The sequence below is a fragment of the Calidris pugnax genome, unplaced genomic scaffold (genome assembly GCF_001431845.1).
Source record: "Calidris pugnax isolate Ruff unplaced genomic scaffold, ASM143184v1 scaffold24, whole genome shotgun sequence".
NCBI lineage: Eukaryota > Metazoa > Chordata > Aves > Charadriiformes > Scolopacidae > Calidris > Calidris pugnax.
The window spans coordinates 37,071,856-37,086,525 of record NW_015090922.1 but is presented as its reverse complement, the minus strand read 5'-3'; the positions used below and the strand labels follow the sequence as shown (position 1 = coordinate 37,086,525).

At 37.5% G+C, this 14,670-nt stretch overlaps 1 protein-coding gene across 1 annotated transcript in view; it reads right to left on the bottom strand.

Moving 5' to 3' along the window:
• The window catches only part of ESR1 (estrogen receptor 1), a 129,093-nt gene that overhangs the window by 4,405 nt on the left and 110,018 nt on the right, over nt 1–14,670 (bottom strand). The window contains exons 6-7 of the mRNA XM_014951246.1: nt 7,232–7,365; nt 648–831 (exon numbers count right to left, since the gene is read on the bottom strand). Of these exons, the coding sequence (XP_014806732.1) occupies nt 648–831; nt 7,232–7,365 (318 nt within the window). The remainder of the gene's footprint in view (nt 1–647; nt 832–7,231; nt 7,366–14,670) is intronic.

Genomic DNA, 14,670 nt, shown 5'->3' with positions numbered 1-14,670 from the left:
CCAGTTAGCAAAGGACAAAGTCCTCTAAATTGGGATTCAGTAGATTTACTCTTATCCTAACCCATAAAATACACATAATGAACCTAATCTCTTTTCTAAAGTGATTTGCAATCAAGCCACTTGTGAAAAGAGGCTACGTGAAAGTGGTAGTTTTATTAAATCTTATCTTATAGGAGATTAAAGTCTGCAGAACTAGGCTGCTGCTACATTAGTATTCTACTTCTTACCTTTCAAAAAGAATACAAGATACACATCACATTAAAAGTAGATACTGCTTACAGCACTATCAAAACATGAAGCAAAGGAAAAGAGAACTAGAAGAAACAAATGGGGAAAACATTTACTCCTTTCACATCATAATCCAATGTACTGTTTTCCACACATGTTCTATATATCTTTATGGAAAGCAGACATTTTTGGGTTTTTTTTTTTTTTTTTTTTTAAAAGCTCTACACCACTAACTGTGATGAACGACAGGCTGGATTATTCAATTTTTTGGGATTGGATTGTTTTTTTTTTTTTTTTTTTGTAACAGCTCTACACACATTTTGCACTCCCACCTGTAAAAGAAAACCGTGCATGTGCATTTGTGAAACCTCCCTTGCACGGGAGCGGTGCAGGAAGGCTGCCTGCCTGCTTGCTCTCACCTCATGTGTCGGATGTGAGAGAGGATGAGGAGGAGCTGAGCCAGCCGTCTGTGCTGCTGCTGCAGAGAAAGACCCGACTTCGCCATCAAGTGTATCAGAGTGTCTGTGATTTTGTCCAGAACGCGGTGAATATAATCTCTCTCTTCCAGAGATTTCAAGGTGCTGGAAAGAAAAGTGTACACACCTGGAGTAGGAAGGAGAAAGAAAACAAACAATCTGGAACTGAATAACATGTTATCATAAAACATGTAAACAAAATCAGGATTTGTTTACACATCCGTGCCTCAACAAAACCTTCCCAAGAAACAAGAGCCTTGAAAGGTGTGCTCCTTCACTTGCAAAGGTGACTCTCCTTTAAAAACAATGTCCAAAGCAATCTGTGTAAATTTAGCCATCTTACATTGCTTACTGCTGAGCAACCTGAAGATCTGGACCATAAGGAAATTTTACAGAGATCGTAACACCTTCAAACTCCCCTTCCAACAGCCCCCCTACATCTCCTACAAAACATTCTAACCCAAGTATAAGAGCTTTTGCCAGTAGTAATTCTTGGGTGCATGAAGCACATCAGTTTCCTAAATGGGAAATTCTAAACTCTTTTGCATGTTTTTATCTTGAATTTATTCTGGACAAGACCATACGGCCAATGTGAATCAGGTCACAGTAGCCCTGTGCTGCCAAAAGGCAGCTGTTGCGACCAGCAACAGCTTTTCAATCTTCTGGATTAAGCCAATAACTCTAAACAGGTTGTATTACTATAATCCAGTCCTGAGGCAGCAAAAGCTTAAGATGTATGTACAGTAATACTATCAAACTGGCTTGATCATGGTGAGTTCGTTGCCCTGTATCTGTAATGAGAGAAATACTGTGCTTTAGCCTTTCTGCATCAGCTCACAGAGCCAAGAAGACATTTGGACTTTGTCCTTGGAAAAAATTGGTTTCTGGAACTACTTTTCATTTTGCTTTTTTCTAAAGCTTCATATATAGCACAATATGCAATGCATATTGTGAATGTCCAATATTAAGAAAAAAAGACACACATAAACTAAGATGCACGCATAGACAGACACATATGCTCTAGCTTGTTTGCATTGTTTGGAGTATGGGGGCTGCACCATCAAATTTGAAGGTAAGAATGTTTTGCCATGCATCTGAGCAGTCAGGGAAATGGAGACTTTTTTACCATCTTCTTGGCACACTTCACATCATCTTGGTGGTTCAGGGGCCCGATACCCAGAACTACCGTAACCTGCAAGTAGGTTTTATGTCTTGGGGTGTTCTGCACTAAAAAGAAATAGTAATTTGTGTTTGTGAATTTCCGTATGTGTCTCTGAGAGACAGAGCAAGTGAGCGATACTGCTTTAAAAAAACAAAAGATAACTCAAACGAAGCACAACTTCTGAAAACCGTCAGTCAGAGCTCTTAATTTTGGTAATGAATATTGCTTCAAATTTGATATAGGTAGGTAGTATAATGGCCTCTTCTCAAAAAGCTTTTTATGATTATTGCTATTTTTACTGAAATGAATTCGTCAAAGAGAAATAGCTCCTAAGGTCTCTCTCAGCTGAATGACTCTTAACCACCCTCACATATGCCTACTGACAATACCAGGCTTTCTGGCTTAGCAAGATTTTTAAATATTTCTGACAGAACACAGTCCATTAGAAGGAAACATTAGTCTCATAAACCCATAGTGCCTCCAGAGCAGCTTGTGTCAGCCAGAGGATGCTATTGTGCCCTTGCAGCAATACCCCTTATTTTCATAACTTTGAAACCAGAAAAAGAAAAAAAGCTGTTAGGAGACATCGTTTCTCACCTAGGTCTAGTCCAGAAGCTATTAAAAAGTATAAATCAAAAAATTACACCCCTAAAAACATGGAGACTTCAGGCAATTGTGAGTCAATAACTGCCAAGAAAAATGGCATTTGTTTTTCCTTTCTGCCCCTATGGTGATTTCTCCTGCCCCAGGCCAATGACCAGAAATTTCCCCAGAAGAAATGTCAGCTATCCATCACACACATGCACACACAAGCATAGTTTGGAACAGGAGTGCAGAAAATTGTCTTAGCAAAGTGAAATTTAAGTCTCAAAGGTCTTTCTAAGCTCTGAAGCTGAAAGCAAGCCTAAATTGGATAGCTACCAGATCGTTTTCCAGCTCTTTCTGTAGGTCAGTATTGTAAAACATAAACAGAGCAAAAGCAGAGAAAGCACTGCTCTGCAAATAAGTCTATTGCTCCTTGCCCAGAGGGTCTCTTGGGGACGGCAGAGCTACCGTGTCAGCTGTTGGCATATAGTGATATAATTTTATATGTGTCACTATATGTAGTATTATATTTTTGCATATTACTGTAGAGGAGAACACCCTCTACTCTGCATCTTTGCTGCCACAATAAAGCCCAGTTTAAAATATCTTTACATTTAGTATTCAGGCTCACAAGGCAATACCCAAGGCTCTTCTTCCCCTTCCACCTCACCCCGTTGCTCTGGGTCTATAGCAAGTCAGGCTGAGCTACCAGCAAATTCAGCTCTGTACCATGCACTCGTGTAATCATCCAACCCCCGAAATAAAGAAATAAGCAAAGAGCACAATTTAACAGGAGCTGGAAATTCAGGAGAAAAGAATAACAAACAGTCACATGGAATGATGATGTATTTCAGCTTCATAAAATCAGCTAAATGTTTCCATCTCGATGGACTAACCAGCTAAGTAATTAGGCAGATCACCTGCTAAGGTTAGACCTGACCTACATCTTCATCTCCAAAACAAAAGCTTGTTGCTTTGCCACATAGCACTACTCCTCTTTTCACACTCAAAATTAAAACATCTGGCATCGTGTTGCCATTTCATGTTTCTAATACTTATGTTCCAGTATTAAGAAATAGCCCTTTATTACTGAGCTGAGTGTGTTTTTCAAAAATACAATTTTGTTTTTCAGTCAAAAGATTTATGGCTGCAGCTTTAGTGGGGCACCTTCTGGTTTGTTATTTAGTTCGAGACAATGCTGTCCTTGTTGTTACAGACATGCTGTCTCCTTGATATCTCAGGAAAAATTTGGAAGCAGTGTAAATGTATATTTTGCTTTATAAACAAAACCTTCCATCTTTTCCACATGCACTGAGAGCAAATAAAAAAATCACTTGCATTTTGCCCAAGACCACATGGAAAAGAAGTGTAAAGATATTAAACAGCCTTGAAAGTTGTTGGGGGGAAAAAAAAAAAAAAAAGAAGAAGAGAAAATAAATGTCCAACAAAAGCAATAAACAGCACTTCCTCATGTGAGGAGACTAACAGATGTTGATGGATTTAATAAAGAGATGTTTGTGTACACTCAGTGAATTAAATCCACACAAAGTGTTAGAATGCAAATGCGGACTGCTTTTAAATATGAAATGTAGCATAATTACTCCCATTTGTTTTATTAGTCCACTTGATTAAATAATTTTGAGATCAGCTGCTTTATTCATATGCATATATAATACAGATGGCGTAAGGGTCAAAAATTAATTGTGTTTTTATCTGCTGTTTCTTTATCAGAAGACTTGTGTATATTTACATGTGTAATTATAGAAAAAAAAAATCAAGTTAAGGGAGGCTTGGAGGTCACCTGGTTCAACCTCCTGCACAAATAGTGGTAACTTCAGGGTTAAGTCAAGCTACCCAGAGTTTTGTCCTACTGAGTTTTGGGTATCTCCTATGATGGAGATCCTACCATCTTTTTGGCCAACTTGTTCCAGTTCTTAGGAACTGGGAAGTATTTAGTATAGAACTCAGTACACTGGGAAGATTTTTTGTCTGTTCATCGGGATCTCCCTTGCTGTGGTTTGTCTCCAGTGCAGTTTGTCCTTTCCTCTTGCACCTCTGAGAAGAGTCTGGCCTTGGCTTCTCCATAGCCTGTTCATCAGCTATCTGAGGACTGCAGCTAGACCTTCCCTTAGCCTTCCCCTTTCTAGGATAAACAAACCCAACTCTCTCAGCCCCTCCTCATACATCATGTACGTCATGTGCTTCAGAGCACATATTTCATGTGTCCCCAAGACTTTATCTAGGGAAGGTGGCTGTATTCTGTGAAGCATCTCCAGAAGATATTTTAGAGTCTCTATGCCAGACACTTATACAACTATTACAAATACACCAAATTACGCTACTTATCTCTGTTAATGCAGTTTAGCCTCCTAATCTCGGTGGCTCCTAAAGGGCCTGACAGTCAGAAACTCATTCTTACCCCCTAGTAAACTCCTTAGACAGTTATAAAATTAGTTGGTTATAGGAATACAAAAACAAATACAAAATTAGTTACCTTTATGTATAAAGGCAACTATAAGCAATGCAGACATACATTCTGTACATCATACATGCATAAACATTCATTTTACAGTGTACCCAGATATACTGCAATAAGTACTGTATGCAAGCCTCAGTAATACACAATAGAGTGACACTCTACACAACAACATAAATTGCTTTTACGACGAACCTGTAACATCTCAACCTGAACCGTGCCCTCTGATCTATAACAGTCAAAAGTCTCATAAAAACACCAGCCTTCTGAGCAGCTATAAACTTTCATTTAACGCTAAAAAAAACCAAACCAACACCCAAAACCAGATCAGCTCTGGACTTCTGCCACACAGAACACCACTGATTCGAACCTGCTGAATATGAACCTTGAAGAAATGAAGATCTAGTATCTCCTGAACTCATCCAGTGTTCCCATCTCTCTTACGTGCAGAAGAAAATTTGCCTCTGTTTATCACTGACTTCACTTGTTATATTTTTTTTTTTACAATTTTTCCTTAGGGGAATCTTGAAAGAAAAAATCCCATTAACTAAGTGAGATGTGATTATGAAGGTTAGCTTGTGATGTCTGGCAGGGATTTGTCTAAATTTAGTTTTCTGGATCATTATTAAATACAGCAGTGGGTCAAAAACTCTCAACAGAGCAGCTTGATGTTTTCATGTTCAAGACATGAACATCTAATGTGTTTTCTTCAAACTTCGGTTTCTAGGTGGTTTTTTTTCTAATTCTAATTCAATATTTCTATAAATGCATATTCTAGATTTATTTGAGAAGGTAATTACAATCTGGAGGAGCATCACTTTTCAGGAAGAACTCTAGGAAATATTCTGTTGTAATTATCAGGACAATAAAAGGAAAATAAAATGTCACACTCTGGCATCCAAGATAAAAACAATAGCCCTTCATTCCCAATATGCCAGATGTCTGCCTCAGATGTCGCATTTTGGTAATTGGTAACAATCACAACAAAACCTGAACTACATTAATATCTCATAGAACATAAATGTAATATTCTATATATGTTTGTATAAATACATAACTTTGCTTGAACCTTTTTTTCCAGTAGATTAGGTCCAAGTTTTCATAAAGGAAATATTCTATATATGTTTGTATAAATACATAATTTTGCTTGAACCTTTTTTTCCAGTAGACTAGGTCCAAGTTTTCATAAAGGAAGTGTCTGATCAATAAAGCAAAATTTGCTGTGTTTAGAGTTAGCCTTTGGTGGGAATTACCTGAATTGGAATTTCATGCAACTTGGGCAAGTGATCTGTTACGCCACATGATAAAAAGAACATACAGCCCTCCACATATGTTTTGCCTGCCTATCTAGGCTGATACCATCTGTGAGCTCAAATACAACAGGAAAAGGGAAGAACAAGTGGGTAAATCCTCAGGGTTGGAAAACAAGTATCTCTAACAACTTAGCAGACAATTGAGTCTAAAACTTTTGTTTTGGTGCCTGTATTATTATTTTATGTAATTTAGATAATTTCCATGAGAATACCATAGGCCTCATTTCTGCATTTAGAAATTAATTATCTGGAGCTTTTTCTCATTTCAAACAGAAAAGGATGCTCTGGTGTGTCACCTGCCTCAACTTGAATTTGCTTATTTCAATCATGTTGTGCAGAATTCAGGTCAGCTAACCTTACATAATTATATCTCTACCTGTAGTCGTTATCTAGTCACCAATTTTTGACTTCAGAATGTGATTTACAGTCCAAAAATACTTATTTAATTAACTGTAAAGGAAGTGGAAGGTGATGGCATGAGTTTTAGATGCCTGTATTTTAATATAAACTAAGCTATTACAAACTCAACTACATTTTTTGCCATTATTTGCCTTTCATTTGCCATTGCTGGGAAAGGAAGGTGTAGGTTTACAACTAGAATGCCCTTTCGTGTGGCTCCAGCTACTTCAGTGTCTTGCAATCAGAACGTTAAGGCCTGTTTCGTGTGGCTCCAGCTACTTCAGTGTCTTGTAATCAGAACGTTAAGACCTGTGAGCACCTAGCTCAAAACACTGCCCTGATCGCCCTTCACATCAGCTGTACTCAGTGTATCAGCTACTTACTGCATTCATTTCCTGGGTCCCATCTACACCACTGAACAGGTTTCCTGGCTTCCATCCCTGCTGGGTGGCTCTGCCTGCATCTACGCTGACAGCCCCCTTTTGATTGCTGCTGTCTCAAAATGAAAACCTCATTGGCGACAAGAAGCAACATTGAACCACACGCAGAAGCAATCACAATTACCCAAGTGACAGCAAAGCACAGCACTTACCAGAGTTGAGCAGGATGATGGACTTAAGGCACACAAATTCCTCCCCTTGAAGGTTCATCATGCGAAACCGAGCAGCAGTAGCCAGCAGCATGTCAAAGATTTCCACCATCCCCTCTACGCATTTTCCTTGGTTCCTGTGTAAGTACCATCAAGGGGGAGATCATTCACAGCTGTAACCTGGTGGCAGCATGAGCTTTCCATCCTCCTGGATCATTCCCTTCTAATTTGATTTCATCAGCTCACTAGCTAATGAGTGAAGTCCTACCCTATGCTCATTTGGTGTATCCACGATTACAAAAGCATACTTCTCAGTATCACACATAAAATGAATAAATAATTAAACACTATATTCCCCCCCAAAATGTTGATTTCATAAATTCATCACCAAGGCATTACTGTGTTGGAAGATATGAGATTGACTCAACCAAACCTTTATATTGAGGAAAAGATTTGTTTAAAACTACCTTTTGATTGTTTTGTGTGTGTGTGTTCCGTTTGTGTTACTTTGTTTCCTCTTTCTTTGTTTTTTCCTTTAACTGAACTAGTCCCAGTTCTTTTCATTTCTCTCCAACATTTTGTACTTGTTTCTACCTGGCCTTGCAATCTGTAATGTTCCAACATGCCTCTCCCATTTTTGTATACCAACAAAATGCCCCCTTAAAGAATAACCTTATTCATGAGCTCAAGAAGGACTTATGAGGCTAAAATCTTCTACTAAAGAATAACCTTATTCATGAGCTCAAGAAGGACTTATGAGGCCAAGATCTTCTGGCTGAGTCTGATTGTAACTATCAGTGCACTCCATAAATCAGATTACTTTTTACATTACAGCATTAAACATTAAAGTTTGGGAAATCTCTGTGCTCGTCAGTAATGACAATTGTCCCTCTGCTCACAATACTAGGTATTCTCACTTGCTAACTTTGATCTTGCATATCCAACCTGCAGTTCAAGAATTAATGCAGATTCTAATTATTTTCTGTGAAAATTTAGTCTGCAGATTTTCAGGTGATGGATTTTTAGATAATTTACATTGCTACCTTTTACCAAAACCTACCTCCTTCCGATTTTATTAGGACTTTCTGAGTGAAATTTTAACATGCAAGAACTAATGAGTGATCAGATCTGTTTCAAAATACACTATTTTTAGATACGACTTTCATGAACAAAATTTTGAAGATCATTGCTACAGGAAAATACAAAAGAAATTTCAAATGATCAGAGGCTATTCCACTATGATCTGTAACTTGAACACATATTGAGCACCTTCTTATCTCACTGTGACAAAAACAATGCTGACTACTAACATAGACACCTTGCCTCAGTCCTGATACAGGCATGCTGTTGAGACCCTGTAGCTAATGTCTAAACCTACAGACCCTGATGAATCCTGCTTAGGCAGAACAAAGCTGTAAAAACTGAACTGGTCGGATTCAAGTATATTCCTCCTCGGTTTGGATATCAATAAAATAAACTAAAATAAAATCAGGCAGCCATGGCATGAGGATACAAACAATTAGTATTACCTCAAAATCTATTTTGCGTAATAAAATTCAAGTCTGACGGAAGTAAAATGAACATGAAATTTTACAATGGGACAAGTTCCACTGCTTCTGATACAATATTTTTGCCTATAACTAGAGAAATTTTAACTTTGCAAACATAGAGTTGAGCACAGTTTCAGAGGTCTAAAAGCCATTAATAGTTTTGCATTAACTTAAATAATTCTCCAATAAAGGTTATTTTAAGAATATACTATTTCAGGATTACTCAGAAAGTAAAAGATCATATGGCAAATGCCCCATATTTAAAAAAAAATAATAATAAAAAAAATCTTCATGTCTGGCTAAGACATTTACTTGCTTCCTAAACTCCACCAAACTTCTCCCAGCCAGTATTCCAAACAATTCAAAATATTAAACAGTCTGAAAAAAATTGCAAAATTTGGATAACCAAAACCAGAGTTTAAAAAGAAATAGTAAGTTAGTTGTAAAATGAGATCCTTTAAAATGCCTTATGGCGACTCATAAAATGGAAAAGACATTTGATAGCAAGTAATAATTCCCAGGTACTTTTTACCAAAATAGTTCAATGGACTGTAGATTATAAAATAAATATTCCAATCCAGATTCTCTTGCTGACAAGTACAACCTCTGGACAAAAATCTCTAGTCCATGTTCCTGAATTTCCATGTGTGTTTATTTCCCACAAACCAACCTTGTATGGTAGATGATAAATAAAATTATGTAGATTTAAGAGATTCTAAATACTTTCTAATCTCATCTGTTTTGCTATCTGCTATGTGTGAAATACCAGGCTATTCCATAAGAAAAAGAAGAATACATCTGTACATGAAGTATATTAGATGAAGTTCGATAACTAGCTTTAGGTATTCATGTGTACAAGAAACAATTTAGAAATTTCTGCTTTATTTTCAGAGTTAGGCAGCAGATCCAGCTCCACTGAAATCAGTGAGAACTGCAGGAGCTTAGTATTTTTGAAATGCAAGCTTCTAATCAAATGTTTTTATTATCTAGGCTACAACACCGATTTTCTTTGTTAACCAACAGAAACTATCTGAAATAGGAATCTCCAATTCTCCTGAATTGCCTTCTAACATTTTAACATAAGCTGATAGTATTATCACATCTTCACAGCTATATGTCCAGTTGATAGGAAGGCCTATCTAGGAAGGCCTAGATAACTTTCCTGGAGGACAAATTAAGCAATAGATTTGGAAATTATCCTTATACCACCATCATGTTGTTGTCTTTGTGTACTCTCAGCTTACTGAAAACAAAACAATAAAAACTTGTTTACTGCAAAACATCAGAGTGTAATCCTTAACACTTGACTACTGGGAAATGTTTAAGAAAGTTAAAGCATGTGAATTAAAAGTCTGTAGTTACCGCATAAAAGTTCTACGTGCATTAACTTTAGGAAGTCTACAGAACCACAGCATCATCCAGGATCGAAAACTCGAGATGTCTTTAGTCCAACCTCCCACTCAAAGCAGAGTCAGTTCACTCAAGGCTTTATGCAAGTCTGATTTTGAAAACCTCCAAGGATGGAGACTGTATAACCTCTCTCAGCTTAATTATTTTCACCATCAAGTTTTTTTCTCCCCTATATCCAGTCAGAACCTCCTCTGCTTCAATTTATGACTTCTATTTCTCAGTCTCCCATCAAGCACCTTAATGAAGAGCTTTGATAACCTCCTTGTAGATTTTAGATTAAGCATGCTCAAAAGCCATCTCATCTCCAGGCTGAACAAATCCACTTCTCTCAGCCACGAGACATGTGCTCCCAACCTTGGTGTCCCACCACTAGGTTTACTGAAATTAACACCAATGATTGGGAAGTGAGGGGACAGGGATTGTTACAAACTGAACAAGAGTATAAAGTCTTTCTATAAATAACTCATAGAAGTCTCACAAGTCTACAATCTTGTGGAGGATTTCTACATGGATAGACTGAAATCATTGGCTGGAAGGTCAACATAGCATTGAGCAAGTAATCCAGGGAGTTTCTAGACAATGTTGATGATAACTTCCAATTTAAAACCATTACCCCTTGTCCTGTCACTACACTTCCTGACAAAAAGTCTCTCTCCGGCTCTCCTGTAGGCTCCCTTCAGATATTGGTAGGCTGCTATGAGGTCTCCCCAGAGCCTTCTTTTCTCCAGACTGAACAACCCCAGCTCTCTCCCTCTGTCTTCATAGGGGAGGTGCTCCATCCCTCTGATAATCAAAATTACAAAGAGGGTGTAACCAATGTCTTCTCAGGAGAAGTGAATGTTAAATCAAAAGGTAACTAACTGCTATAAATTACAGCTTGGAAGGTTCAGGCTGCGTTGTGGGAGGGTAGTGAAACCCTGAAACAGGTAGCCAGGGAGGCTGTGTGTTCTCCAACCTTAGAGACTTTCAAGAAAGCTAGACAAAATCACAGCTGGCCTGAGCGGGTGTTGGCAATGGTATTGCTTCAAGAAGCAGGTTGGACAAAATTATCTGCAACCAAAATTTTTGTTTCTAAAGTAAGTTGTTGGATAAGTTCCTGAAAGAGCTCAGTTTCAGAGGGTACCATTAGAAGCAAGGATTTATTACTGGTGTGGCATTTTTTAACCAAGAATCCAAACATGCAGTCAGCACCTGAGCAAAGAATAAAAGCAATCCTTAAATCATACAAATAAGGTTTGATGTACTAATGCAGTTGTAAAGAAATCCCATCACTATATTCACCCTTTTGGCTTCAGCTTATGCATAAATCTGGCACAGAATATAAAATAGAGAAGAAAAAAAAAAAAATGTAAAAGTTAACCCAACTTTCTCATACTTCAAAATCTCCTCATCAGTTTAAGTGTGGATTGTATTTTGGAGAAAGGTTTGGAAGGAGTACAATCCTTTCTATTCAGTATAGTTTTTTCATTCTCAATGCCTATCTTCTTGGCATTTTATCCTCCTTACATCTCATTCTCATACTTCCATTATATTTGATTAGGATTTATTTCCAATTCATTAACTTATTCAGTCATGGCATAGGCAAGGAAGAATCTCTCTCTGTCCAAAGGCAAGACACAAATTCAGGGGGAGGAAACCTAAAGTGAGAGAATGTACATTTTTTAAAAAGTTACCTTCAAGTATTAATTCTGCTTTCTTTTCTTTTTTTTTTCCTCTTTTTTGGAAGGGGTGAGGGATAGCTCACTAAAATCTTTTTCAGTTGATTTACAACCCTGTTGCAGTAATTATTTCTTGTTGTTTGAACACATAGAATATTTTTGGCTACTTACTCAAAATTACATGCCATTAGTGTCAATGCATGAATCACAGTCTGAGAATCACCCACAGCTGGGCAATTGGAGAAGTACTGGACTGGAATTAGCATAATTCAACATGGAATCCAGACTTTTTTCCTTCAAGAGTTTCTTGAAACAGACATTTGCCAAATAAGAAATAAAACCGAAATATCAGTTCCAAACATTAATTTTGAGGGAGGAAAAGAGACAGGAGCAGAAGGGACCCCTAAGAGCAAGGATCTCTTTTCTTCAAGCGAGCTGAGTGGTTATGTTTATACCTTTTCACATAACCCGTCCTTTGAGTTACTCCTGTTGGCCTCATCACTTTTCCAAAACAGGTTGAAAAACGTGGTTGCCCACGCACAGCACTAGTTTTCACCCAGCACCCATGTTTCCATAGCAACAAAGCAACTATTAGGATTGAAACTAAAGCCCAATTAGGCAATTCCTACCTCTTCCAGTACTGACAAAATTACCAACCCACATTTTTTTATGTTCTCTCCATTAGAATATTATTGCAGACTTTATGCATAAGTGGTGCCTGTCTTCAAGACGAGACAATTTTTATATGCATTAATGTGTTTTATATACATTAGTTCTAATAATAGACATTGATAAACACTTTCTACTTATATGTGAAGTCATGCACTAAAACAGCTTAAGAAAGCAAGGTGTCAGGAAAGCTCCATCTCCAAGGTTTTAAGACCAAATCAAGAAAATCCATCAGGATGCTTTAAGTACGATGCCTTAAGGCATTGGAGCACTGCTTAAGTATATGAGGAGTCCCCCTTTTCTACAATGGTATGCTTTATCAATAATTAAAACATGAGGAAATTGTTATCAGCAGTGAAATTTTACTTCAGAACATCCTGCATTTAACCAGTAACTCTGGAGATTGTGGGAAAGGCTAGGAAATAAGTAAGCAGGAAAAAAATCTGAAAAAAATTAGCCCCCAAGCTCTGGAACAAAACAGCAATCTCCAAAGGACAGAAGCCAAAGAGAAAAGCAGAGACTACCATGAGTAAACTAAAGCACAGTATCAAATTCAAGGCCTGCTGATGAAGAGAAATGCCTAGCTTATTTATTGTTCTGTGTCATTAGTCATAAGGTTAAATAGCATTTTCCTTTAAGAAATGGCTGGTTTGATCACAACAATTAGGTTTGTACTGTCACAAAAAACGACCAGTAAGTGGTAGATGGGCATGAGGGTTCAGAAAGATAGAAATTAAAGATACAAGGCTTGTTCTGAAGTGCTTCCTTTGTGTTGTTTTCTGTGTGTGTGTTAACATTTTTTTTAGGTTGAGTTATTCATGAGCCTTTGTTACTAAAGGTGGTAGCAAAGTAATTCAGAGGTAGCAACACCTTTTACTCATCCCATTTCTCCCTGAACACTGGCTTTCAAATGACACAACTTGAAGAACTTAGACTACAGTCAATGGGTGGTACTACAGTCTACTCTGTTCCTGGAGTGTCTTGTGTAGAGCCCGTTGTTTTTTTGTTCAATATAAGCTTTTCAGAACAGAGGTTTGGATCAATTGCACACACTTAACGGGGTCTTTTACTTGATTACAACATTTGTCCTGTCCACATCGCACTGAGTCCTTTTCTTGCCAACCTAGACTACTACCTTCCTCACTTCATTGTGGGTGACCATCTCCCTTCCCTCTCATTTCTAGTTTAAATTTCCCTTACCACGTTGGCCAGCCCATGAAAATTATGTGATGGGATCAACCACTTGATGAGTTTGATCCCATCTCCTCCTAGCCATCCTTGATCCTCAGAGGAGGTTCCATGATCATAAAAGTTGAATCCCTGTTCTTAACAGCTAATATGCAAACAGCTATTGACCTTCTGGATCTACCCGCTCTTCCTCAAGTCATTTCTCTTCAGACGTGCCAGTGGATTGGGCTACCATGCCCTTGATCATTGCCCTCAGAGTCATACAGTCATGACAAAGTGTCTTTCCTGACTAGATCAACAGAGGATTGTCTACCTAGGCAGATAAAGTAAGAAGACACTCTACATCTCAGCAGTAGTGAATCAGGTCTGAAATATATAGACAATTAATTATTATGTATCTTTTAAATTATTTTTTCTTGATAAAATACGATGCAAAATGGATCAACAAATATTCAGAGAGGAAAAATCTCTAAAATGCTGCTATAATAATTCTAAGAAAACTGATACTATTTTTTTGTCACATTTGAGATATTTAGATTAGAAAATTATTATGAAGGCTTTCCATTTGGAAATAATAAAGCTAAAATAATTGGCTGAAATAATGTTATTCTTGTTGACAGGATGGCTTTTCACAGTTTAATTTACATTCGGTTTGAATCACCTTAAAGCCAAAGATATTTCAAAATTCCCTTCATATCAGAAATTCAAAAAAAAGTTTAATTTTGGAAAGATCAGCATCACAATTTAACATGACCTGGAACTGGGCCTGAGCTTCCAAGGTCAGAGTGACTAGATGAACAAGCAATCTTATAATTTGTGTAGGGGCTATCCTGAATCCAGAAGTGATTTCATTCTCTCTGAAAAATTCTGTTCTGTGCCTACAAACCCCTCCTAACAGCTGAAAAATGGGAAGATCATAATGAGATGGGCTTTTCTTTTTTTTCTTTTTTTTTTTTCTTTTTTAAAA